The 24,636-nt window shown below is 38.6% G+C and overlaps 2 protein-coding genes and 2 long non-coding RNA genes across 4 annotated transcripts; 1 reads left to right on the plus strand and 3 right to left on the minus strand.

Moving 5' to 3' along the window:
- Window positions 1-697: 697 nt before the first annotated feature.
- LOC128208459 (sodium-coupled monocarboxylate transporter 2-like) lies at window positions 698-10,959 on the minus strand. Its single transcript, XM_052912022.1, has 13 exons — window positions 10,927-10,959; window positions 10,691-10,771; window positions 10,293-10,366; window positions 9,624-9,761; window positions 7,046-7,181; window positions 5,834-5,922; window positions 4,568-4,680; window positions 4,248-4,318; window positions 3,513-3,599; window positions 2,685-2,896; window positions 2,005-2,111; window positions 1,106-1,212; window positions 698-784 (listed from the first exon to the last, which is right to left on the minus strand). The coding sequence occupies exons 1-13, from the start codon at window positions 10,957-10,959 to the stop codon at window positions 698-700; spliced, it is 1,335 nt and encodes a 444-aa protein (XP_052767982.1).
- Window positions 10,960-13,230: 2,271 nt separating this feature from the next.
- LOC128207593 (uncharacterized) lies at window positions 13,231-14,537 on the plus strand. Its single transcript, XR_008256733.1, has 3 exons — window positions 13,231-13,428; window positions 13,628-13,779; window positions 14,409-14,537. It is a non-coding gene; the product is annotated as an uncharacterized LOC128207593 (long non-coding RNA).
- LOC128207592 (uncharacterized) lies at window positions 13,914-15,800 on the minus strand. Its single transcript, XR_008256732.1, has 3 exons — window positions 15,497-15,800; window positions 14,749-15,154; window positions 13,914-14,505 (listed from the first exon to the last, which is right to left on the minus strand). It is a non-coding gene; the product is annotated as an uncharacterized LOC128207592 (long non-coding RNA).
- Window positions 15,801-22,108: 6,308 nt separating this feature from the next.
- Window positions 22,109-23,746, minus strand: LOC128207594 (sodium-coupled monocarboxylate transporter 1-like). The gene is made up of 4 exons (XM_052910631.1): window positions 23,547-23,746; window positions 23,135-23,287; window positions 22,560-22,628; window positions 22,109-22,217 (listed from the first exon to the last, which is right to left on the minus strand). The coding sequence occupies exons 1-4, from the start codon at window positions 23,727-23,729 to the stop codon at window positions 22,140-22,142; spliced, it is 483 nt and encodes a 160-aa protein (XP_052766591.1). The 5' UTR covers window positions 23,730-23,746; the 3' UTR covers window positions 22,109-22,139.
- Between the last annotated feature and the right edge of the window lie 890 nt (window positions 23,747-24,636).

Raw genomic sequence — 24,636 nt, forward strand, 5'->3', positions numbered from 1 at the left:
GAGTAACACCTGATTGACCTGAATGCTTTTTGCTGGTTAGTTTCACGTCATCAGTTTCTTACAGGTGGGCAAACGTTTCAGATGCACCCGCGTTTGTCCCATTTCCAATTTGAAAAAAAGCTCCTCGTTTCAAAGATAAATCAACATTTTCATTATTTAAAGTTGTTTTATTGCAAACGATATTATGGACAAAATGAACACCAACCAATATATATATATATATCGCGTTAAAACAAAGCTTTATTCGTTACTAGGCCTACTGGATCAGGTAATTAAGCCTTATCGTGTTCATTATTTCCTCTCACTAACAAACACAAAAAGGTGTATGTAGTTTGAGGTCCCTGTGGTATTATATACACTGTTTATATATTTAAATAAAGGTAATAACAGTTGTCTATACAAAATTTTGAAATGTTTGCTAAATATTATGTTCAAGTAAAGCCTTACTTTAATTAATCCCTCTAATAAAGTGGCCCTCGGAAATTCAATGAATTGTGGTAGAAGAAAGTGCTATCTTATGTTTTTATGAACGTATTTGATAAATTGTTGAATAAGCTCAGAAATCGTTTCATTTCTTAAAAGGTAAATCGGAAGGTGAAAATGGTGGACATAATGTGAAAGGTTGCACCTAAATTTACCACATAATAGATAAATGTTCAACATTTGCAGGTGTTTTATGCAAATATCAGATAAACGTTCAAAGTTTGACGCTCTCGACTTTGCTTTCGTTTTGCTCTACTGCTGTGACCTCCTCATCCACTTCAACCCTCATCTTGTGACCAAGCTATAAGAAAAATAAATGCATGTTAATTAATGCACATAAGGTTCTGTAGCATAGTGACTACTATAAAGCGATTATATATGTGTTTTATATTGTATAAAAGTACTATACATGGTTACATTATCAAATTCGAAAGCCGTGGACAAAACAACCCTGGACAATAACTAAAATAGGTGTGTTCGTGGTTGTTCAACTAAAAATAATTCATTTCTGTTTTTAAAAAAAAGCAAAATCCAACATTTGAGAACACGTGAAAATGAATATTTGCGGAAACAAATATTGCTGGTGATATATATATACGATTTCACAGTATGTTAGGGTTACCTCGTTCTTGCTTTTGTGTTGCGTTGAAGAATTCCAAAATCTTCGCATAAAAGGAAACAGCAAATGGGAACTGCAATGGCTGCGTGTTCTATTCTTCCTTATACAAACTGTAAGGCATAAAAGAGAGCACCAACGTGAGCGACAACACTCGTCTGTTTGTTTCAGTCAAACAAAGGAGCTAATTCGACACTTATAGCCAGAGACAGTTTTAGGGCTGGCTATATACATGTATACGCGTACTATCTCTGGCAACATGTATAACAAGTTCCATTTGAATATCTTTTATTATAGTAATGGCCGTCGTTAATGTTGTTTTCATAACAACACCACCGCCAGTGTTGCATTGATCTCATGTTTGTTATTGTTGTATACTTCTGGACATGTGGGTTAAAGCAACAGTTTTGCCACTTCTGATGTTGAAACATTTACCGAAAAATTTAGTACAACATCGTCAGAAATTATTGAATACATTCAGGAAGAGAGATCATTCGTCAGGAGTTATTGAATATATTCATATTCTCGTCAAGGACTTAATAATAAGCACATTTAAAAATGAGAATATCACCAAAACAACGACTCCTCATTTCATCAAGGACCTGAATGTGACTTAAGACAGGCTGTGGAACACGGCGTGTAAGTGTTCTTGTGCATGTAGCTACAGGTTCACGTACAATGTGAGTTGAGTTTAAAGGTAGTTTGCGAAAGTTCACTTAAAACATGTTGACTCTTTGGTACTCGCATGAATCACGTTCCTCGTGCTACCAAACTTGTCAGTCGAAACGGAAGCTATATACACAAACCTGATTAATTTGGTGAAAAACGGTATCACATATGTAAAGGTACTCGTGCGTATATTGTTTCGCACCCTGTCAGTGATCGGTGCATTAAATTGTATATACCTATGCAGAAGGTCACACTGAGTCCCACTAAGAATGTCACTATTGTGCCAACCATTCCAATGTAAACGTATGAGATGTCATACAGGGAAAATGGAACACCGGATAGTCTGAAAATATACTTTAATTAAGGAATGATAAAATACGCTTAATTTCCATATGCCGTGGAATTTTGGCCTATCTGCCTTCGTCAGTGACACCTATTTGTGATTTGTATATTAGTAAACGAAATGACGTCATGACGTAAGTTTATTATTTAAAAATATCAAGTTCATCGTTAAAATGCTTGAAACATTTATTGTAATCATGTATTTATTGAGAACTTGTGCTCATGTGGTAAAGTATTGTCTAGTTTTAAACAAGAATATCATTTCTCCCTCTCCAGATAAGTTGATCAAAATATTTGGCCGTGCAGGACTGAAATCCTTACCTTGCCCACGGGAGAGATAAAAGGGTACCCGTATGCAAAAAGAAATTAAAATACATTTTAACTATTATTTGTTTAACTGGTATGGGTGAAAAAGCATCTACCATGGCCGCTCGTGAAAGATCAGTTTATCGTTGAACCTCGGGTTGGGATGAACCTATCGTACTCTCTCCGCCTTGGAAGATGCTTATAATCCCCAGCAAATAACGTTTAAATTAATACAGTAAAATGTTATGAAGGATTTTGTCAAATCAACCTTGATGCCAATGTCGTTGTAGCCGAATTGTCGGTTGTATGATTCCCATACGTATCATGAAGCAATGAAACGTTGTTATGTAACGTAACTTCCGGAAAACATCCACTCGTGCTGATTGGAGCGGAAGTGACGTCAGGTTGTCGGTACAAAGTGGTCGTTATAGAGAGGTAAGCGGTAAAAGCAACTCCCACCACACCACCAACCAAAGCTGCCTAAATGAATTTCAGAAACAAATTCATGCTTGTTTAGTGGTGTGCGCAATGCATTTGTATTTCTCCCAAAGCATCAGTCCAACAGAACAATTTGAAGAATGAAAGCTGAAGAACAATTTCGGTTTAAAGGACACTTAAAGGACTAAAAATTGAAAGTTAGACTACTTTTCTTCGGAAAAAATGACGATATTGGGTAATGTGTTCCAATATCCCAGCAGACCTTATCAGCACTGATTGGTTTAACCCTACCCCAAGCACCTGCAGTATTATCACGTGATAGTTGTGTAGTAAATCTTAATACTGATATTTAATAATGGCTAAAGCTTGTTAGTATGCTTTTTTTTAAAAGTAACAAATTTAATGAAAACTACACCCAACCTATTGGATAAAATATAATTTCGAACACTACTCCTCCAGTAACTTAGTTTTAATAATAATAACAATTTGACATACTTGAATTTCTATTTTTGACAACTATTATCACACAAGCAGTAATAATGACACGATCCATGTACAACATGGGTTTGGATTTATGAGCAAACAGTTTAGAAAAGCGATGCCAAAACGGAAGGGGGGGGGGGTGTTAAGAACGAAATGACCGTGGAACGAAACTCACCACCCAGTCAGGGAAGGGGGATGTTGCGCCAAGAAGAAACAGACCCACCGCCGGACCACCCGTTGACCCGACTGCAACCGCCGTTATCTGAAACATAGCTTCCATTTAACGAGAATGTTATATTAAAGGAAAACGTAGAAATGTTTTCGTTTTAATTTAAATTCGAAATAATCTACACGTACTTGTCTTGAAATATTACAGAACATTTCCACATCACACGACGTATGTCGGTATCTACGGTGATTTCGAAAGATGCTGAACGTCACTGTTCACGTTTATAAGCAACAAAGCGCCAAAGCATTCTTCCGTCAACAACATAGTATTTACTGTGTCAAATCAATTTTAAAAAATAAGGTTTTGACCTTTGATCTGTAAGGTCAATAAAATTTATTGCTAGATTTTCATCCATATATTTGGCGGGGTGACATTTTTTTTCGTATATGCCTGTTTCGCATTTGAATATGTGTTCATGCTTTTTCTTATTGCACAAGGGACCATAAGCATGAGTTTCTAGACGAACCATGAACACGATCGTAACAATTCTTCTTTTTTACATGTGAATTTTATACATCGACACTTTAAATATGAATAAACGCCGTTCCCGGACAGAACCGGGCCGATACGCAAAAACAGACTCTAGTTCAACATTTTTATTTGAGGGAATAAAATTTAAGGGGATGGGGGGGGGCGGAAAAATAGGGGGCGGGCGGGGATTTATAGGCGCCTACACCATACCTGTCCTACTGGCCCATGAAGACGTCTCAGGAGATATGCCACGCCCACCACAGCACAACCGTAGCAAAGGGCTAAAAGTAATGTTTACTTGTTATAGTTAATTGTAACATTCAAAAAAATCTGAATTACACTTGGTGCGTTTTATATTTGTTTAAGACAATGACAAATTCATATTAGAAAATATCGTTAATATAAACTTTATCAATTCTGCATTTTACACCAAAAATAAAACCGTTGCTAAAATACAAGCAAGCTGTTACGGAAAATCGTGCATTGTTCATTCGTTCACTTTTAATTTATGTGATGGTGACCACGGTTACCTATAAGTTTTGCGTAAGCAGTTTTTCTTGTCTGTGTGACATTTTTCAAACAGTAGGGGAGTAGATCCTGAAGCGTGTTTGCTGTCAATGAGCTGATTCCCGACGACAAGGAACTGAGCAAGTAGAATGAACGTACTTTTATAACTATATTATTGTAAAATTGTGTTGGATAGTGCTACTGTTTGCACATAAATATAGGGTTTTAAGGTGTGTGTTTTTTTTCTAAAAAAATCCATCAGATATAATTGTTGAACACTCGTCCACATACGAAAGGATATTTTCTTATACTAGTATATAATTGCCGCTATAAAAGACATTAAACAATGTAAACCTGCGCGTCAGAATTCGATTCCATGCGATTTTACCTGCGTGAGGCACTGATGTTTTACCGGAGGGAAGCACTGAGGTTTTACATGAGGGAGGCACTGAGGTTTTATCTGCGGGAGGCACTGAGGTTTTACCTGAGGGTAGCACTGAGGTTTTACCTGAGAGAGGCACTGATGATTTATCTGCGGAAGGCACTGAGCGGAAGGCACTGAGGTTTTACCTGAGGGAAGCACTGAGGCTTTACCTGAGGGAGGTACTGAGGTTTTATCTGCGGGAGGCACTGAGGGTAGCACTTAGGTTTTACCTGAGAGAGGCACTGATGTTTTATCTGCGGAAGGCACTGAGCGGAAGGCACTGAGGTTTTGCCTGAGGAAGGCATTGAGGTTTTAGCTGCGGAAGGCTCTGAGGGTTTACCTAAGGGAGGCACTGATGTTTTACCTGAAGGAGGCTCTGAGGTTTTACCTGAGGGAGGCACTGAGGCTTTATCCGAGGGAGGCGCTGATGTTTTACTTGGGGGTGGCACTGAAGCTTTACCTGAGGGAGGCGCTGATATTTTACATGAGGGTGGCACTGAGGCTTTACCTGAGGGTGGTACTGGGGCTTTATCTGAAGGAGGCACTGAGGTTTCACCTGAGGGTGGCACTGAGGTTTTACCTGAGGGAGGCGCTGATGTTTTACCTGAGGGTGGCACTGAGGTTTACCTGAGGGTGGCACTGAGGTTTTACCTGAGGGTGGCACTGAGGCTTTACATGAGGGAGGCGCTGATGTTTTACCTGAGGGTGGCACTAAGGTTTTACCTGAGCGAGGCACTTTGTTTTACCTGAAGGAGGCACTGAGACTTTACCCGAGGGAGGTGCTGGTGTTTAACCTGAGGATGCACTCACGTAAACCCTGAGGGTGGCACTGATGTTTTACCTGTGGGATGCACTGATGTTTTACCTGAGGGAGGCACTAAACATCGCCGCAAGAAATATCCCCGTCAGTCCAGGTGTGCTACTCAGCACGTTCATCACGAAGAATGGAACCAACTGAAATATTCCATCCAAGAAGTTACTATTTCAAATTTGGCTAGTTATTTTCACATTCCGATTGAGAGTTTATTAGTTCAAGACGTCACATAAAACTTAATAAATGAAAGTGACGTCACGTCAGATGTTGGCGTCAATTTCCAGTCGACGCCAACATCTGATGCGACGTCATGAATGAACTACAAAATTGTCATTGCAGAGTTATTAGTAGCAATAGATTTCCATAGCATCCCACGAAATATTTTGCTGACTAATTAGCCAGAACATGTTATTACCTATGTTAACTAACGCGTATTAACCTTAATGCTTTCGCCTCATTAGGCATTCATGATTGTTTTAATTACATTTCAGATGAATAAATGCGATGCATCGTTAAAGCTGCACTCTCACAGATTTACCATTTTTACAACTTTTATTTTTTGTCTTGGAAAGAGCAAATTTTTGGCGTAAATACCAACCAATGATGTATGATTGCTGACAAAAAATCAGAGTGTAGATTTTCAGATTTCCGTGCGGTTTAAACGGTTTAAGAAAAATGCATAAAACATCAATTGTTCAACTTAAATGTAAAAATTGCGATCTAATTTTTAGTCAGCAGTCTTATATAAATGGTGTCCATTGTTTTTCGCAAAAAAATGGCTCGTTCAAAAAGACAAAAAGTAAAAAAGTTGTCAAAACGTTCAATCTGTGCAGTTTTAATGTAAGTTATCCATCATTAAAACAAACAATTACTACTGCTAAAATACAAAATCTTAAAATAGTTCAAGGTTGGCTCCAGGATTCGACGTTCTAGGGGGCGTAACTTAGGGACGCTACCTTTGGACTTGCACCTCTCCCTCTCTCTCTCAGACACGGAATGTATTTGATTAAAGTGTTGGCAGGGGGTTGGGGTTATCCCCATGGAAATTTAAACAATTTCTCGTCCGAAGTGGTGAATCTTGAGGGAATTTAATTAACGTTTACTAGTATTTAAATGTATTATGTAAACATCAGATGGCGTGGATATTTACGCTGGTCAATATATTCGCGAATTTTGTCAATTTGCGAAATTCGCAAACATTTCCACGTCGCGAACCACTTATACAGTATGTCAATATAAAAACAACAAGACATTATGTATCACCTGGTTTGGGTTTTCTATTTGCCCGCTCTCGAGAGGATCACATTGGTGGCTTGAAAAATAAGCGAACACAGAGATCCCCGTCAGTTGAAGGACCAGAATGAAAAACATTGATATAGGGATATTCAACAGAGCTGATCTGGAAAGAAAAAGTCACGAAATAAAGCACTGACCACGCCCCAATATCACATAAATACTCAAGTCACATATTAATCTCAATAATAACCTATGATGTTATGGGGTAAAACGAGCTCAATCTGAGATTGAGATTTGACTTAAGTATTTTCGAGATATTGGATCCAGGCGCAGATATTACGAACAGTCTATGGGGTAAAACGAGCTCAATGTGAGATTGAGATTTGACTTAAGTATTTTCGAGATATTGGATCCAGGCGCAGTGATTACGAACAGTCTCAAGTCTCAGTTCAGACTCAAGACTCATTATGGAAAAACTTCATTTCATTGTGATGTTCCTTCTATTAAAAGATTAATGCTAAAATTTGCTGAAATGTATAACTATTTGAATGTTTTAATATTGTTTCATATAAATATGATTTTTGTTTCTTCATAAAAATGCTTCTCTGAGTCGGAGTCTAGACTTGGACTTGAGAGTGTTCGTAGTCATGGCCACAGGCTTGCATATATATCTGATGAAAAATAAAATAACATTAAAACACGTAGCGTCAATGAAGCGGAATGCTACATGTACGTGTTTTTAAACGTTGGTACGTTATTGCAAGCCGAGATTTACTTCACACGTACTGATTTAAACGAAAAATGGTCAAAAAAGCAGAATTATGCGATCTCGGGGTGGTTTTAAAGTAAACCCGCACCCATCGGCTGCATTTATGGCATGTGATAAAGGAGAAAGCCTAAACGGTGAATTATACCTTCTTTAATGGTGCAGTCACACTATAGCGTATGGCATTAACGTATGTGAGCGTACGATAAAAATTGCTCATGTACGCTCGCATACGCTGATATACGTTAGGGGTATGTTAGGCGTAAGTTGTTAACGTTCCAAGCACGCTGACATACGTCAGTGTGCGTTCTTATATGCAGAGGCCAAATATTGTTTTTGAACATGTTAAAAAAAATCAGCGTATGCGAGCGTATAGCATATACGTTATGCATATGCTCATCATACGCTAGACATAAGCTTGATACGCTAGAGTGACGCTAAAGGTACGTTACTCATATGTCAAGTACGCATCTCATACGATGGCATGAAAGTGGTCAGTTGAGCTGTAAATATATATAGGGTTACACTTCCTCATCTTCGTCAGTTGTAGATCGACAGAGAGAATATGGAGGTAGCTCTTCTCCAACACCATTGCGAACTTTTAACAATTTATTATGCTCAACGAAATAGAAGACAAGGAAGAAGGAGGAGGGGAATAAGACGCCAAATCTGGGTGAGACCATGGATTGGACGACGACGTCAGTTTGGCCTGTATGACCAGCTCATGGTTGAACTCAGAAATGAGGACCAGAGATCGTTCAAAAACTTCTTGCGTATGCCCCCTGAGATGTATGATGAGCTGCTACAGAGGGTGGGTCCAAACATCATACTAGGTACATGCCTTCCCTAAAGCCCAGTCTGAAGCTTGCATTGACGTTGCGTCATCTTGCCTCTGGAGGCGCTTATGCAAACATGCAGTATGGAGGGAGGGTCCCGCATAACACCATGTCAGTCGTTGTTAGAGAGGCCAAAAGCCAAGCCATAATCGATGAGTATTTGCCTGAGGTGATGAACTGCCCCACTAATCCAGGGATGGCGTGACATATCTGTCAAATTCCTCAAAAAGTGGAACTTCCCATCTTAAGGATGCTGCCAGACTCAGCAACTCTCTTCTGCGAGGACTCGAGGATGTCATTGTCTGGATTCTGAGGTCTTTTTCTAGACGATGAATAGACAGAGTTAGGCTCCTCCAGGTCTTTCTGCATCTCAGCACATGCAGTCTCAGCTCAAACGTTACTCATAAGCTCACATACGTTATGCAAACGTTACTCATAAGCTCACATACGTTATGCATACGTTACTCATACGCTTGCAAACGCTACCCACACGGTGATAAACGCTACACTGACGGTGACTTAAGTTGACATACGCTAACATACGTACGCAAACGTTTCTCATGCGCTACCTGTACGCCGGTTATACGTTATACAAACGCTGTTCACACCCTATTCATACGTTTGTAAAGGACTGTCGTTGATAGCTCGGGTTTAAACGCTCGAAAACTGTGCGTATAAGTATTTTTTCTAAAATTTTCACACGCAATACATACGTTTCTATCATACGCTAGAGTGTGACTACAACATAAGGTTAGAGATGTAACATTTCGAGCCAAAGTAGTGGTCGTGTACAACGATTAAAGACATCGTAATGGATCGTAATTGAAAAATGAACAAGTGGCGCGGCACTGCTTAAATGGTTAAATGGTTAAATGGTTGTCGGCCAGGCTATGTGCACGTCACCTTGGCTCTTTTGCAACGCCGAAGTGTATCAAACCCAAGGGGGCTCAGAGCCTTCAAACAAATTAGGAATAAACTGGGACATATCGTATATTGCACAAACCTTTCAGCGTCTTTTTGAATTTTAATCGACGAAATCCGTTGAATGGATGACTGCCCAAAGAAGTTAGGTAGACTGTTAAACAACCCGTTGATGATGCATCCCCATACCGTGTGTCGTACCCGGGGATCGCCACTTATACTGTTCAAAAGTTGAAATGATTTAGTTGAACTATTTCGTCAAAATGTAGAACAGATGCATTACATGAATACATTTTGGTATTTTTTTTATTTACATAAATAGTTCACAAAGAAATATATAAGGTAAACAATGGGTAATCCATACCTCTTCACACCGTAGATAGAACATAATTATTTTAAAGCAATTAGGCTTACAATCTAAAAATGTTAAATTTACAGTCAAACCCCATTGGATCGAACTCCCAGGGACTGGCAAAAATACCTCAATCCTCGTGAAATTGAAGCCAAACGGAAATGCCTACCTTCAGTATACAGAAATCGGTTCTGATATTCATTTCGAGCTTACAAGAAAATCGAGCAAAGCGAGTTCGAGCCAACGGGGTTCGACTGTAGTCCGTTTGTATCATTTATTATCCACCAAAACATCACACAAGTAAGGCTCACCGTCTCACAACGTAAGGTAGCTTACTCCACAAAGAGTAATTTAATTAAATCAATAATACTTACTGTCTAAAAAATATAATTTTCTTACATGTCAAATCTGATTCGTTTTCCTTCGTCAGCCAGACTGAATATCTTAGAAAGGCTGCCTATTTCTACGCCAGCCTGTTTATAAAATGCAAACATATAAATTATCGCGTGTATAGTGTTTGATAAACTACAAATAGTTATTCTCCAGAAAAGGGGTAGTTTGAACCAAAATGTTGAAATAGCAGTCTCATTTAGGGTTTCAATGCGATGTATGCAAAACCGATAATGCCATAAAACCGATAGTGTCACAAAACCGATAATCCCACAAAACCGATAATGCCGAAGTATGGACAACTTGCTGTAAGCTTTACACAATATTTGAACATCAACGACAGTGTAAGATATGTGAATTCCGGACCAAAAGTGATCTATATTTGACCAAAGGAACACAAAGCCTACCATTATCAAAACCACCGTGATGCCGCCATACAGCATCATAAACTGAAACACATCTGTCCAAATTACAGACCGCATTCCACCCTGAAAGAATTATACTGATAATATACTTTCATTCTTACTCTTTCACTCGTTCAGACTATTCGATTATTTCATTTTTTTTTCATAATAGCTAGTTGAATCCTTTGTTCGAAACACCTGTCGTAACATCGTATTACATTTGTAGTTCAACGACTTACGATGGCCGTGTAAATGGTTCCGACGGCCCCCATAACAACTATCGACAACCACAGCGGGATGTTGACCACTATAAAAATATTAATGTGCTATATTAGGCCTAAAAAAATATGTCTGTTTCCTGTAACATGCTAAAAAAAAGATGGGTCGGTCGGTAGGGATTTTTTTTTTTTTTTTTTTTAATTTTTTTTTTAAATGTCAGAATGATCCAATATTCAAGTTTATTTCAGGTGAATTATTTTAATAAGAATTCAGTGTGATATATAGATTCAATCTTTCTGCCACTTATAAGCTAAAACTGCTAGCTTGACAGCCATCAAAACATAAAATACATCATCATTGTAATAAATCAAGACTAAGTGATTTTTTTCACATCTATATATAGGTGAAGCTTGACAAAGAAACAGCATTGTTAAGTTATTTTTAGCCATGGTACATGTATTTCAGTTGTAGAATGCATCCTGTTGAAGGGCAAGCCATGGGTTCGACTCCCAGCGGTGGCAACATTATGTGCAATTTTGAGCATTGTCAGTATGTTCACCAGGGAAGCAGTTCATCTTTGCAAATATAACCCAGTGAAAGAGTGAATCAAAGAACATTTAGACAATTTATTTTTGGCAAATGTTTTAAACAAAACTTTCAAAATGCATACATTTTCTAATAATAAAACATGATATTATTGCACAGACTATTTTAAGATAGACTGTGTAATAATATCAAGTTGTATTACAATTAAATGTACATGACAACTATTATAAAATAAAATGCTGTTACAACAAGAACAGGCAAGAATCTCCACAAAACATAATTTTATATAAATCAATACTTCGATTGATAAATTACTAGAATCAATGACTAAACCATTCAACTCTTAGAGGCTGTCAGAATTGTACAGATCTTTGGGACCAGTGTAGACCCATGGTCTACGCTGTTCACTGCTTGGACACTTAAACCTTACCTGCTGACTCGACAGCGAACAGTGTAAAATAACAGATTGGACTGGAATATGTTTAAATAGACTAGAATCAGTATTAAAAAAGCTTAGACTGACTAATAAAAAGTAATACCATTTTCTTTTTTAAACAGTAAAACAGCAAAACTAGTACACGTACAGTACCTTAAATAGTTTCCACAACTTAATTTTTTAACAATTTTCAGTGTTTTAAAAAGATCTGCTGTATTAGATCCACTCTTCATTCTGTAAATATCTCAAGCACGATAATCAATGTAACTTTCAATAGAATACCTTGTTGTTTTTTTCCTTTTCTGGACTTGACTGGACTACGGGGGTCAAAACATTCCCAGAGTCAAAACTTGGTAAAATATGTTCTGACTCAGACGAAAATATTATTTAGTTAATGCATCTTCGTTATGTAATCCAGTGCATCCTTGTCAAATTCCAATATGCACCAGCGATTGTTTAGTTGCAACGACATCTTTCTTACTTTAACTTTCACTTTCAGGTTTATCTTTTTTTCCGGAAGTAAACAAAAACATTTAACGTTCCTATTGCCAGTATTGCAACATCGTATTTTTCATAAATGGCAAAACCATAACAGTTTTGTTATAGAACCACGGACCTATAAACCAGGTCCGTGATAGAACTAAACTATAACACTGACAACGATCTACGTAGTTCTCCTTTCACTTTCATTAAAATTGACAGGAAGTTAGCGTGCACCTGTTTTCCGTGATTTTTAGACCATGTGGTATGAAAAATGTTTATTTTTCTGTTAACTCATTAAAAACTTATAAGAATATTTTTTAATTAACTGGAGATATAATAAAAAAAAACTTAAAATAAATGAACAAAATATATCCTAGCATTGTTCTTTTTCAAAACCATTGCACTTAGCGAAAAAGCGGAAGGTATCCGTTAATTTGCATAATGGGCGGAGTTAATACTACGTCATTGAGTTTGAGCGCTGCTAATTGACCTTACGACAGGATTTGATTGACAGGTCCTATCAGCCAATCAGAATGCAGGGCTGATAAGCCGTGTTGCTATCCGCCATTTTGTCCGTCAAACTGACCAGAGTCCGTCATATACATGCGCTGGCAATTCCTCGCCTTTTTAAGTATTATGGTAAAAAGGTGTTGTCATGGCACTTGTAATTCGGATACAAGGTAGCCAGGCCGACTAAAGATGGCTTCCAATTCGTTCCGTATTCGAAACCAGCGAGTTATTTAGAAAAATGCAAGTGCTGAATCAGACTCTGTGGAAGACCTCATCAACAGCTGAACTTGGAAATTTTGAAAGATCGTTCAAAGGCGAAACATCTATAAGTCTGTACAAAAGTATTTTTTTGAACAAAACTACTTATTTCAATCCGCTCAAAATTTATTTAATACTGAAATTGTCCGTGCATGACCTAAATAAGTGTTACTATTTTTAAACTATAAACATCGTACATTTATGCTTTGGCTTGTGTTGTCAAATCGGCATTAATGGCCATTTAATATCAGGTTCAACATGGACACGATTGATTTCATTCAAGATAGAGGTACTTTTGTTGATACCGTTATGTAGTTTTTATAAACTGCTTTGCTTTCAAAGTAAATCAGGAAATATCTTACAACTAAATTTTTGTCCGAACCATCGCATGCTTCCGAATCTCATCTACTCGTATGGTTCCTATGTAAACAATGGCTTTTGTAGCTGTCATTCCGACACATTTCATAGATTTCTTATTTTCATATCAGCACTTTGTCGACGGGAAATCCAATCAAGAAAACCCTGACCCTCAAGCAGCTAATGTATTTGACCAGCTCACACCAGCTAGGCCTCCTCCAAAACTCAGATAAATATTTGAGCCACCAAAAAAAACGAGAACAGATCGGTCTGAATCGTTAAGGTATTATTTTCTGTATAAAACAATTTATTTCATTGCACATTTATATCAATTATTATGTTCATTAGAACTTGATTCCGCCAAACATGTGCTGTAAAGACTTAGACTTATTATGAATAAAGAACAAGTCAAACGTGTACATATTTTCATTGTTATTCTTATATTTTGGGCCATTTACGTAATTCTACAATATTTAATGATAGTTCATCCAATGTTCAGAGTCCGGATCACATGCACACTCGATTAACAGTATTCTTAAAGTTGCACTCTCACAGAATTCTAGTTTGACACTTTTTGTCTCAGAATCGGCTTATTTTGACATTCTTTAAATTAAGAACTAATATATAAATCACAAAGCAAACTTCTCCGAGCCAAAATATGATAAATGCAATCAAATCCTGTGTAAGTTGTCAAAGTGATCAATCTGTGAAAGTGCAGCTTTAACAGTGAAAAATAACTTCTGCTAATGCTATATATTTTAAAATATATTTGCCATTGCAATAAAGAGATATTCATCTACAATATCATACATAAACACCAAAGAAATATCAAAGTTTAAGTAATGTTTGCAAAACAACAATGTATTTAATAAATCTGATATTAAATATGCAACAACTGGTGTTATAATCCAGAACTGAAGCTAACATCATAGAGGTACATCCTTCCAAGAATCCATCAAAACAACATGCTGAACAACTTCAAGAACTCTCTTCAAAAGACCACACTTTCCTGAAATAAATAAAAGATGCCAACATTAAAATAAATCAGTTACATGTATTGTTAAATATTTTAATACTAGCTGTAAATGCTACTGCCTTTGATGTTTGCTTTCTACATGTATATCATAATGAAATATTGACAAGATAATAGCTAATGTTTTGTGGTTGTTGTTTTTCTCTGGACAAATAGTCCATTACTTTTGTACAGCAAAGTAAAACTGAATGTTATAAAAAGCTTTAAAATAGGTCCTACCGATTATTTGTAAAACTTGTCATCACTGGTTTTCTCTTGCGGTTGACATTGCCTGGACTGGCAAATATCGTGTGTGTGTGGGGGGGGGGGGCGGTTTCCGGTCTTATGCTAGGTCCCCTGTTGCGGTAGGCTTGTTGAAGACAATTATAAGGGGACTTCCTTATCTCCATCAATCAGAATACTTTAATGGTGTCAACGGTAAATAGCAGGAGACCCTCCACCAGCCTTAACCGGTAAATGGGGGGAGGGTAGTGTGTGTGGGTTAGAACCAGCTGCCCGGTCAGCTTAGTTGGTTAGAGCGCCGGGCTAGTGTTCTGGTGGTTGTGAGTTCGAGCCCCACACCGGGGGCAATTTTCCTCCCAGGTCTTCTTTTACAGCCAGAGTGTGTGAACATGTTCCAAAATTTCTGTAAGAACAAAAATCAAAGCATGTGAATGTTTGAGCAATGCAAAAGTTACAGATTGGTATCACCCACAATTGTCACTTGTCAACTATTACATTATTATTCATAAGGGGGAGTGTTCAATCGCTTAGAACTGAAACTTTTTATACATAACTCCAATAAACCATTTCTGCTCATACTATAGAATACAAGGTAATACTGTATAGCTGGCATGTAACTGTTATTTAATGTCACTTCCGGGTTCCCCATTCGGGCCATTTATGATTTACTCATATTGTGCGATGATTTAATCTTTGTTTCAACAATACTGTAAGAAGGACCGGTGTTATTAAAAGTTAAACTTACCCTTGTTTGCATTTACAGTATCCGTCACACACACGCTTTTCCTTTGTATCGATGTCAATGTTGACAACATGGCGGCTATCCGATTTTCTCTGACTTGGATAGATTTCACCCCGTCAATGTTAGATATCGTCATTTTCTAAAGATATATCGAGCCTACCGATGTAGCAGCCAGTTACAAATTCCTTTGACTTCTATTTTTTTTCGCATTGTAATGTCACATTTATGATAATTTGTCAGGAATATCGGAAAGCGAAACGACGCGAGACGCCATTACTTCCTCGTTTGTTTGACGGACATAGACAGAGTTCGCTCCCTTGATATCAGGGGGCGTGGCTTAGAAGCCGCTGTCGTAAGGTCAATTGACAAGGTTACCGATCAGATTCCAGATCGATAATCACTTGTCACTTCGGGTGTAAATTGCTCTTGCGGGTTAAACAAACATTCAGATCATGCATTGAGGCTCCTTTCAGATGATACCGACTCTCACACCGAAATATTCCGTGTCAAAACTGTTGCATATTACAAATGGATGATGCGTTGATTTCGGGTCTTTTACGATTCCCGTGCATCAAAACCCGGGAGCTCGGGTCAATTGAAAGCCCTGCAGTTTAATGTCACAGCCATTAAGGTTTTTGCCATTGTTTCAACTTGCCAAACCGGAAATGTTTGTAACTATGCAACGATTCGGACACTACCAAAATATTTAAATTATCGTTGTCATCATAGGCCAGAGATCGCTAAAAATCTGACTTTTCGAATTTTGGGGCATAAAAAAATTGCGGTCGGCGGTAAAAAATTACGGTCGGTCGGGTTACAGGAAACAGACATATTTTTTTTTAGGCCTTATGGATGTATTCATAATGATAGCATATATACACATATTGAATTTACGAGCAGTTACACAATACATGGCACGGTTTAGGTGAAAGACATTTTAATTCATGCATGCCATTAAGGCGTTGCTTTAAATGATATTCGAGAAAAGATATATTGACCCTACCTGCCTCTTACCCTAATGCGGGGGCATATTGATCCTACCTGCCATGACATCTAGAGTGGCCCCACAGCTCTGAATATTGGATATGGTTTCATTTCTCTAGTCTTAACTACAGTTGTAATTTAGATATTGCGTTGTATCTTAAAAAACATTTGTTAAACGTGTAAGAATGGTATTTTTCGAGGATGGACAAGACTCGCGATCAGTTCATTGACAAGAAAGTGTTGTGAGAACAGGACTTTTCACCCACTATATGAATTTATATTTCTAATATATATATGAACTGACCACTTTGTTGTCGATGCCCAACTATTGCCACACTATTTAATTATTGAAACTTCTTCAAGACCAGAGGGTGCGTTGACATTACTTGTTTCCCTACATGTTTTTTAAGTGTTCATGTACATATACAGAGAGGGTTACTATGGTTTATTTTTTAAACAAACAATTAAAATAATAATAATATAAAGGTTTTTTGTTGTTGTTTTTTAAATCGGCCCGCGCCCGATTCGTTTCCATTTTAATATGTATGTGCGGGATAAAAATACATAGTATACTTTCTATACCCAGTTATGTAGCTCCTGGTCCAATGCATTCTCTTTTTTATCAATGGGTCGTAACAAAATGTACTTTCAAAACTTAAATATCTTTAAGTGAATGAATGGACTAGGGATAGGATCAAAAACTGTTTTTCCTATCAATGAACCTGGACCAGAAGCGTTATATTACAACACCATCACCAAGCATGGCATGTAATATCATCATGGACTTCTAATAGTACTATGGATGTAACGGTTTAAATCGGTAGAATTGTTAACTCAAAATGTCTCTATACAGTTTATACCGATATTGTTTTTTTTCTCTCTTGACTACTTCGGCCGAACAATTTTTTTAACAGTGATCATTCATACTGGATTATCAAGACATCTATATACATATGTAGCCTCTGGTCCAGTAATGCTCTATTTCCGTATGCATACTTTCATACAATGTATCTAGACCAGAAGCGTTATTAAAACAACACCATCACCTTGCATAGCATATAACATGCATCATCCTGGACTCCTACTGGTACTACGGTTGTGTACGAGTTTTATTTAGAACAATTGATAGGTCCTTGAGCCTTTATAATTTTGATATTTTTTCGATACTGGTTTCTTTTTTTACTATTCCGGGCGCACATTAATTTGGTTTCGTTTGGCGTCGTGGTGACTTGCATTTAAAGGTTTCTAGTAAGATCTATGTGTTACATCATACTCTGTAATACCTCATCCTTTCATGTGAAAACGGAAGAAGAAATGTTTCGTCACCACAACGTAGATTATACATCTTTAAAATAATTACTATTTTAAGTAATGAAAATCCATATTTTAAGCGTTCATTTCATAACTCCGGAGATGGAGTGTTTGTTTTCCGGGCTCGGTAATGTTGGAAAGTCGATCATTATATCGTTCTTGATATCATGCAGAAGTCCATGGCGTCCTTTTCGTATATTTTCAAACAGTAAAATGCACATATACATATACATATAAACTAAAGTTTTAATTTATTTATATTCAGAGAGAAATCATCGTATTACCACCCTTTTGTAAAGGGTCCAGATAGTGGTTCTCGGCGTATACAATGATCGTGCTCGTTATTTTAGGTTAACTTTAAAGTCTTTGATCGTGCCTTTTTTCCTTCTTTTTTATTTTAGTTTATAAATGTTTTTACTATTTTATATTGTGAGGTTGTTTTTTTTTTAAATTTATTTGTATTCAGAGAGCAGTCATTGTATTACCACCCTTTTGTAAAGGGTCCAGATAGTAGTTCTCGGCGTATACAATGATCGTGCTCGTTATTTTAAGTTTACATTAAATTCATTACTCGTGCCTGTTTTTCTTTTTCCTTTATTTTATTTCTGTTTTTTGTTATTTTATTTTTTTAATTTTGGTTTGATTTGTGTTGTGAACCTTCTCAGATAAGGCAGTCATTGTATTACCACCCTTTGATTAGGGCCCAAATCAGTGGTTCTCGGCGTATACAATGATCGTGCCTTTTTTTGCTCTTTTAAATTTAGTTTGATTAGTGTTATGAACCTAATCAGAAATATATTTATAGTTAAAGCAGTCATTGTATTACCACCCTTTGATAAGGGTCCAGATAGTGGTTCTCGGCGTATACAATGATCGTGCTGGTTTATTTTAAGTGTATTACTTGATTATAGCTGCAAATTTGACATTTCGCGTGTCTGTACTGGGCATGGATCATTTGAAATTGTTATATTTTGTGTGAATTTGTTGATTTATTAGTGTTATGAACTTGCTCAGAATCCTGTTCCTAACATATCATATTTTAAGTGTTCCCGTTGTTCCTTATATGATGGGCATTTGAAAAAAATATGGTAAAATGTTTCTTTGTCACCGCATTGTGTACAACAGTCAGTATTTGCATAGTTATCAGCAGCAAGCATGCTCGTTTCTAATCGTAATCGTGTAAAGACTTTATCTTTAAGTGTATTTGTACTGTATGTTTTGATTGTGGTGTTAATTTCCCCATATTCAAAATTGTGCTCAAGTTTATATACTTCAAAGTCTCTTACAAATTTGTTTTTTGTTAGTTTCTTTATCCAGCTGTATGCTTCGGGGACGCTTAATTTGATGTTTGTTCGTGAACCTTGCCTTGATGCTTGTTTTGCAATTTTATCAGCAATTTCATTTCCTAAGATGTCTATGTGACTAAGAATCCAGACAAATGTAATTGACACCCCTAGATTATGAAGCACTGTAGTATTATTAAGTATTTGCTGCAAAATTTCTGGCCGTGACCTGGAAAAGCATGCTTTCACTGACTACCTGCCTCTAACCCTAATGCGAGGGCATATTTATCCTACCTGCCTCTAACCCTAACGCGGGGGCATATTGATCCAACCTACCTCTAAAGCGGGGCAATATTGATCCTATCTGCCTCTATCTCGGAAGCATATTGATCCTACTTGTCCCTAACGCTGGGGCATATTGATCCTACCTGCCTCTAACGCTGGGGCATATTGATCCTACCTGCCTCTAACCCTAACGCGGGGGCATATTGATCCAACCTACCTCTAAAGCGTGGCAATATTGATCCTATCTGCCTCTATCTCGGGGGCATATTGATCCTACTTGTCCCTAACGCTGGGGCATATTGATCCTACCTGCCTCTAACGCGGGGGTATATTGATTCTACCTGCCTCTAACACAATTACGGGGGCATATTAGTCCTACTTGCCTCTGACGCTAGTGCGGGGGTATAATGATCCTTCCTGTCTCTAACGCTAGTGTGGGGTGTATTGATTCTACCTGCCTCTAACGCTAGTGCGGGGTATATTGATCTTACCTGCTTCTAACGCTAGTGTGGGGGCATATTGATCCTACCTGCCCCTAACGCTTATTCGGGGGTATATTGATCCTACCTGCCTCTAACGCTAGTGCGGGGTCATATTGATCCTACCTGCCTCTAACGCTAGTGCGAAGACATATTGATCCTACCTGCCTCTAACGCTAGTGCGAGGGCATATTGATCCTACCTGCCTCTAACGCTAGTGCGGGGGCATATTGATTCTACCTTTCTCTTACGCTAGTGCAGGGTATATTGATCCTATCTGCCTCTAACGCTAGTGCGGGGGTATATTGATCCTACCTTTCTCTAACGCTAGTGCGGGGTATATTGATCCTATCTGCCTCTAACGCTAGCGCGGGGGTATATTGATCATACCTGCCTCTAATGCTAGTACGGGGGTATATTGATCCTACCTGCCTCTAACACTAGTTCGGGGGTATATTGATCATACCTGCCTCTAACGCTAGTGTGGGGGCATATTGATCCTACCTGCCGCTAACACTAACGCGAGGGCATATTGATCCTTCCTGCCTCTAACGCTTATTCGGGGGCATAATTATTGATCCTACCTGCATCTAACGCTAGTGCGGGGGCATATTGATCCTACCTGCCTCTAACGCTAGCGCGGGGGTATATTGATCCTACCTGCCTCTAACGCTAGTGCGGGGTATATTGATCCTACCTGCCCCTAACGCTAGTGCGGGGGTATATTGATCCGGTCTGCCTCTAACGCTAGTGCGGGGGTATATTGATCCTACCTGCCTCTAACGCTAGTGTGGGGGAATATTGATCCTGTCTGCCTCTAACGCGAGTGCGGGGGTATATTGATCCTACCTGCCTCTAACACTAGTGCGGGGTATATTGATCCGGTCTGCCTCTAACGCTAGTGCGGGTGTATATTGATCCTACCTGCCTCTAACGCTATTGCGGGGGTGTATTGATCCTACCTACCTCTAACGCTAGTGTGGGGGTATATTGATCCTACCTGCCTCTAACGCGAGTGTGGGGGAATATTGATCCTGTCTGCCTCTAACGCGAGTGCGGGGGAATATTGATCCTACCTGCCTCTAACGCTAGTGCGGGGGTATATTGATCCTACCTGCCTCTAACGCTATTGCGGGGGTGTATTGATCCTACCTGCCTCTAACGCTAGTGTGGGGGTATATTGATCCTACCTGCCTCTAACGCGAGTGTGGGGGAATATTGATCCTGTCTGCCTCTTACGCGAGTGCGGGGGAATATTGATCCTACCTGCCTCTAACGCGAGTGTGGGGGAATATTGATCCTGTCTGCCTCTAACGCGAGTGCGGGGGTATATTGATCCTACCTGCCTCTAATACTAGTGCGGGGTATATTGATCCGGTCTGCCTCTAACGCTAGTACGGGGATATATTGATCATACCTGCCTCTAACGTGGGGATATATAGTCCCTACCTGCCTCTAACGCTAGTGCGGGGGTATATTGATCCTATCTGCCTCTAACGCTATTGCGGGGGTGTATTGATCCTACCTGCCTCTAACGCTAGTGTGGGGGTATATTGATCCTACCTGCCTCCAACGCGAGTGCGAGGGTATATTGATCCTACCTGCCTCTAACGCTAGTGTGGGGGTATATTGATCCTGTCTGCCTCTAACGCTAGTTCGGGGGTGTATTGATACTGTCTGCCTCTAACGCTAGTGCGGTGGTGTATTGATACTGTCTGCCTCTAACGCGAGTGCGGGGGTATATTGATCCTACCTGCCTCTAACGCTAGTGCGGGGATATATTGATCCTACCTGCCTCTAACACTAGTGCGGGGGTATAATGATCCTACCTGCCTCTAACGCTAGTGTGGGGGTATATTGATCCTATCTGCCTCTAACGCTAGTGCGGGGGTGTATTGATCCTACCTGCCTTTAACACTTGTGCGGGGGTATATTGATCCTACCTGCCTCTAACGCTAGTGCGGGGGTATAATGATCCTACCTGCCTCTAACACTAGTGCGGGGCATATTGATCCTGCCTGCCTCTAACGCTAGTGCGGGGGTATATTGATCCTACCTGCCTCTAACACTAGTGCGGGAGTATATTGATGCTACCTGCCTACCTGCCTCTAACGCTAGTGCGGGGGTATATTGATCCTACCTGCCTCTAACGCTAGTGCGGGGGTATATTGATCCTACCTGCCTCTAACGCTAGTGCGGGGGTATAATGATCCTACCTGCCTCTAACGCTAGTGCGGGGGTATATTGATCCTACCTGCCTCTAACGCTAGTGCGGGGGTATATTGATCCTACCTTCTTCTAACGCTAATGCGGGGGTTTATTGATCCTACCTGCCTCTAACGCTAGTGCGGGGGTAAAAAGAACAATACTGATGTACAGCAACTGAAAATGAATGAAAATGGAGGTCTTGATCGTAATCGGAGTAGACTCAATTCGTAGACATATACCACTTATATCATAACGTATTTAAAAATTTTCTCGTGTGAGTTAATTAGTATACATATTGGCAATTATTATAATATGATTTCGAATTTTCCAGTAGTAATCTATTTATACCCATGGTCACACGGACGAAGTGTTAAAGTATAACCGATGTTTTGCCATTAATAGAAAGTTTTTATTGGAATACTTTCACAACATCTACAATAAATCTTGAAATCTAATGGCTCAAGACTGTTATGGATCTTATCCGCCGACACCTTATACAAACATAAGAACACTTACTGTCTGCAGCATACCAAGCACAGTTGCCAATAACTGGACAGCCCGGGACTCGAACCGTAGGTACAGGTACTGCCATAGAAAGAGTGAGATAGGGACATGATGAAACTGTGTGTTATGTTGCCATGTACGACACCATAGGAGATGCAATTTCGTGTAAAACATCGGACTTTAAAGCTGCAATCTCACAGATTTACCGTTTTGACAACTATTTTATTTTTTGTCTAGGGATGAGCATTTATTTTTTTGGTAAATATCTGCAAACCAGTGTTATAAGACAAAAGATCAGATCGCAGTTGTTTTTTTTAAATTAACTCATTCTAAGACCAAAAAATATGTATAGGGTCGTCAAAACATTCAATCTGTGGGAGTGCAGCTTTAATACTACATTTAATGCAAACATAAGGTTACCGTTGGCGTTTTACATACGAAAGTGTGCTGTTCTTTAAACATTTACACACATATTATTGTTGTATTGTATATAATTTACATGTTCAAAGAATTATTTTTTTCTCATTCTTGTTAGTTATGTTTTTTGATGAAGACGAACTAATCCTAATGTGTTATCTAATGTCTACCTCGTAGGAGCTGGTCAGTTTCAGTGGATGCATGAGAGGTACAATTGCAAACGCCTGGAAGATCGTTGCCATGATAAACCCAATGTCACCATACGTTCCCATAGTGTGGTACATGTATATTTCTGCAGACGTCCCCATAATTGAAATGGCCGACTGTAAATAACAAAAACAAGTTGTATGCCGTTGCCTGGCCAATGCGATATGAAGATATCCAAGACGGAGTATTAAATTCTTACCTATTCCCTCAAATAACGGTTGGTGGAGTTAATTGAACTGAACGAAATGTGCTGTTTGAAAAGTATCAGTAGTTTTTAATTAGCATTAGGTGAGTAAATATATAATTATGTTTTAAATTAACACTTTAAAACTTATTGTACGAGCAAATACTGTAATACAGTTAGTATAATGTAACCTGGAACGTGACGGCTAGCGAAATGGCAACCGGAAGTAAATGCATTCTCCTCCCTCCGAGAAGATACTCTTCAGTGGTTCGCTGTTTCGTGCATAGTCCGTAGTAAAACCCAATCAGCGAAGAGATACCGACAAATATCGCCATCACAACATAATCCGCAACATTTAGACCCTGAGTTGCCATGTTTCGCCTGTTTATGCCCCCTTTTCAATTTTGAGATCACTGTAATTCAACAATTATTTTCATTTTGGTAGTTATTATTAGACCTTAAACATATAGAAAGGGTCGGTTGGATTTTATTATGATTAGATTTGATTTTTTGTAATATTTTTACGTATACATTGTATGTAAATTTTAGACATTTCTTTCAAACATTTGATGAACTAACGTGTGGTGCAGGGTGTTGACAGTGTGGCACTTTCTGTTACTCTCAGCGAAATGTCTCGAATAAATAAATATTGTTTCCCTCATTATTTTTAGGCTTCACAAAGATCTCTTTTCCAGAAAAAACTTGCTATGAATCTTTATAACGCACGACAGTGTTATTTTGTCTGCATGAGTTACGCAAGCTACTAGATACGATAATCTTTTAAATAGTTAAACGGTCGGGTATACGTTAACAAGAAACATTAGCGCAATGAGCTATTTTCCAAAAATATAATCAAATATTCATATGCCTCTTAACAATGTCATCGTTAGATCGTTATCTACTGGACTTGTCCCTGTAGTTTCCACTGGATTACCAATACTATTTACTGTATCATGCATACAGCATTATGGAAAAAGTTTCGACGATTGTAGAAATTACCTTATATATTGGCGACACAGATCTACTTCTAGTCACTGGGCTAGAGCTCTTTAGATTCCGCACGTATTTCATGAATGAAAATATTCATTGCAAAAAATATTTCAAATTATAAGTTTAATAAATATCCAAACAGAAGTCAAACTCTATCATTCACATATACAGTGCTCAAAGTGTATAGGCAGCTATGTAAAATTATATAAACCCTGATATGGACGCAATATCATGCGTCCTTAAGATTACACTAGCGGATGCAGTGGAAGGCGCACCCGGCGCCCCTCTCCC

The sequence above is a fragment of the Mya arenaria genome, chromosome 11 (genome assembly GCF_026914265.1).
Source record: "Mya arenaria isolate MELC-2E11 chromosome 11, ASM2691426v1".
NCBI lineage: Eukaryota > Metazoa > Mollusca > Bivalvia > Myida > Myidae > Mya > Mya arenaria.

Excerpts from the sequence above, each read along its gene's own strand:
- LOC128208459 (XM_052912022.1), bottom strand. The coding sequence starts at position 10,959 with ATGGGGGCCGTCGGAACCATTTACACGGCCATC. Across the intron at positions 4,681-5,833 it reads ATGTTTAGTGCCTCCCTCAG|TTCCTTGTCGTCGGGAATCA; the intron begins GTAAAACATCAG and ends CTACTTGCTCAG. Across the intron at positions 4,319-4,567 it reads TGCTTACGCAAAACTTATAG|CCCTTTGCTACGGTTGTGCT; the intron begins GTAACCGTGGTC and ends CATTACTTTTAG.
- LOC128207594 (XM_052910631.1), bottom strand. The coding sequence starts at position 23,729 with ATGGCAACTCAGGGTCTAAATGTTGCGGATTATGTTGTGATGGCGATA. Across the intron at positions 23,288-23,546 it reads CGCTAGCCGTCACGTTCCAG|TCGGCCATTTCAATTATGGG; the intron begins GTTACATTATAC and ends TGTTATTTACAG. Across the intron at positions 22,629-23,134 it reads AACTGACCAGCTCCTACGAG|TACCTGTACCTACGGTTCGA; the intron begins GTAGACATTAGA and ends TTTCTATGGCAG.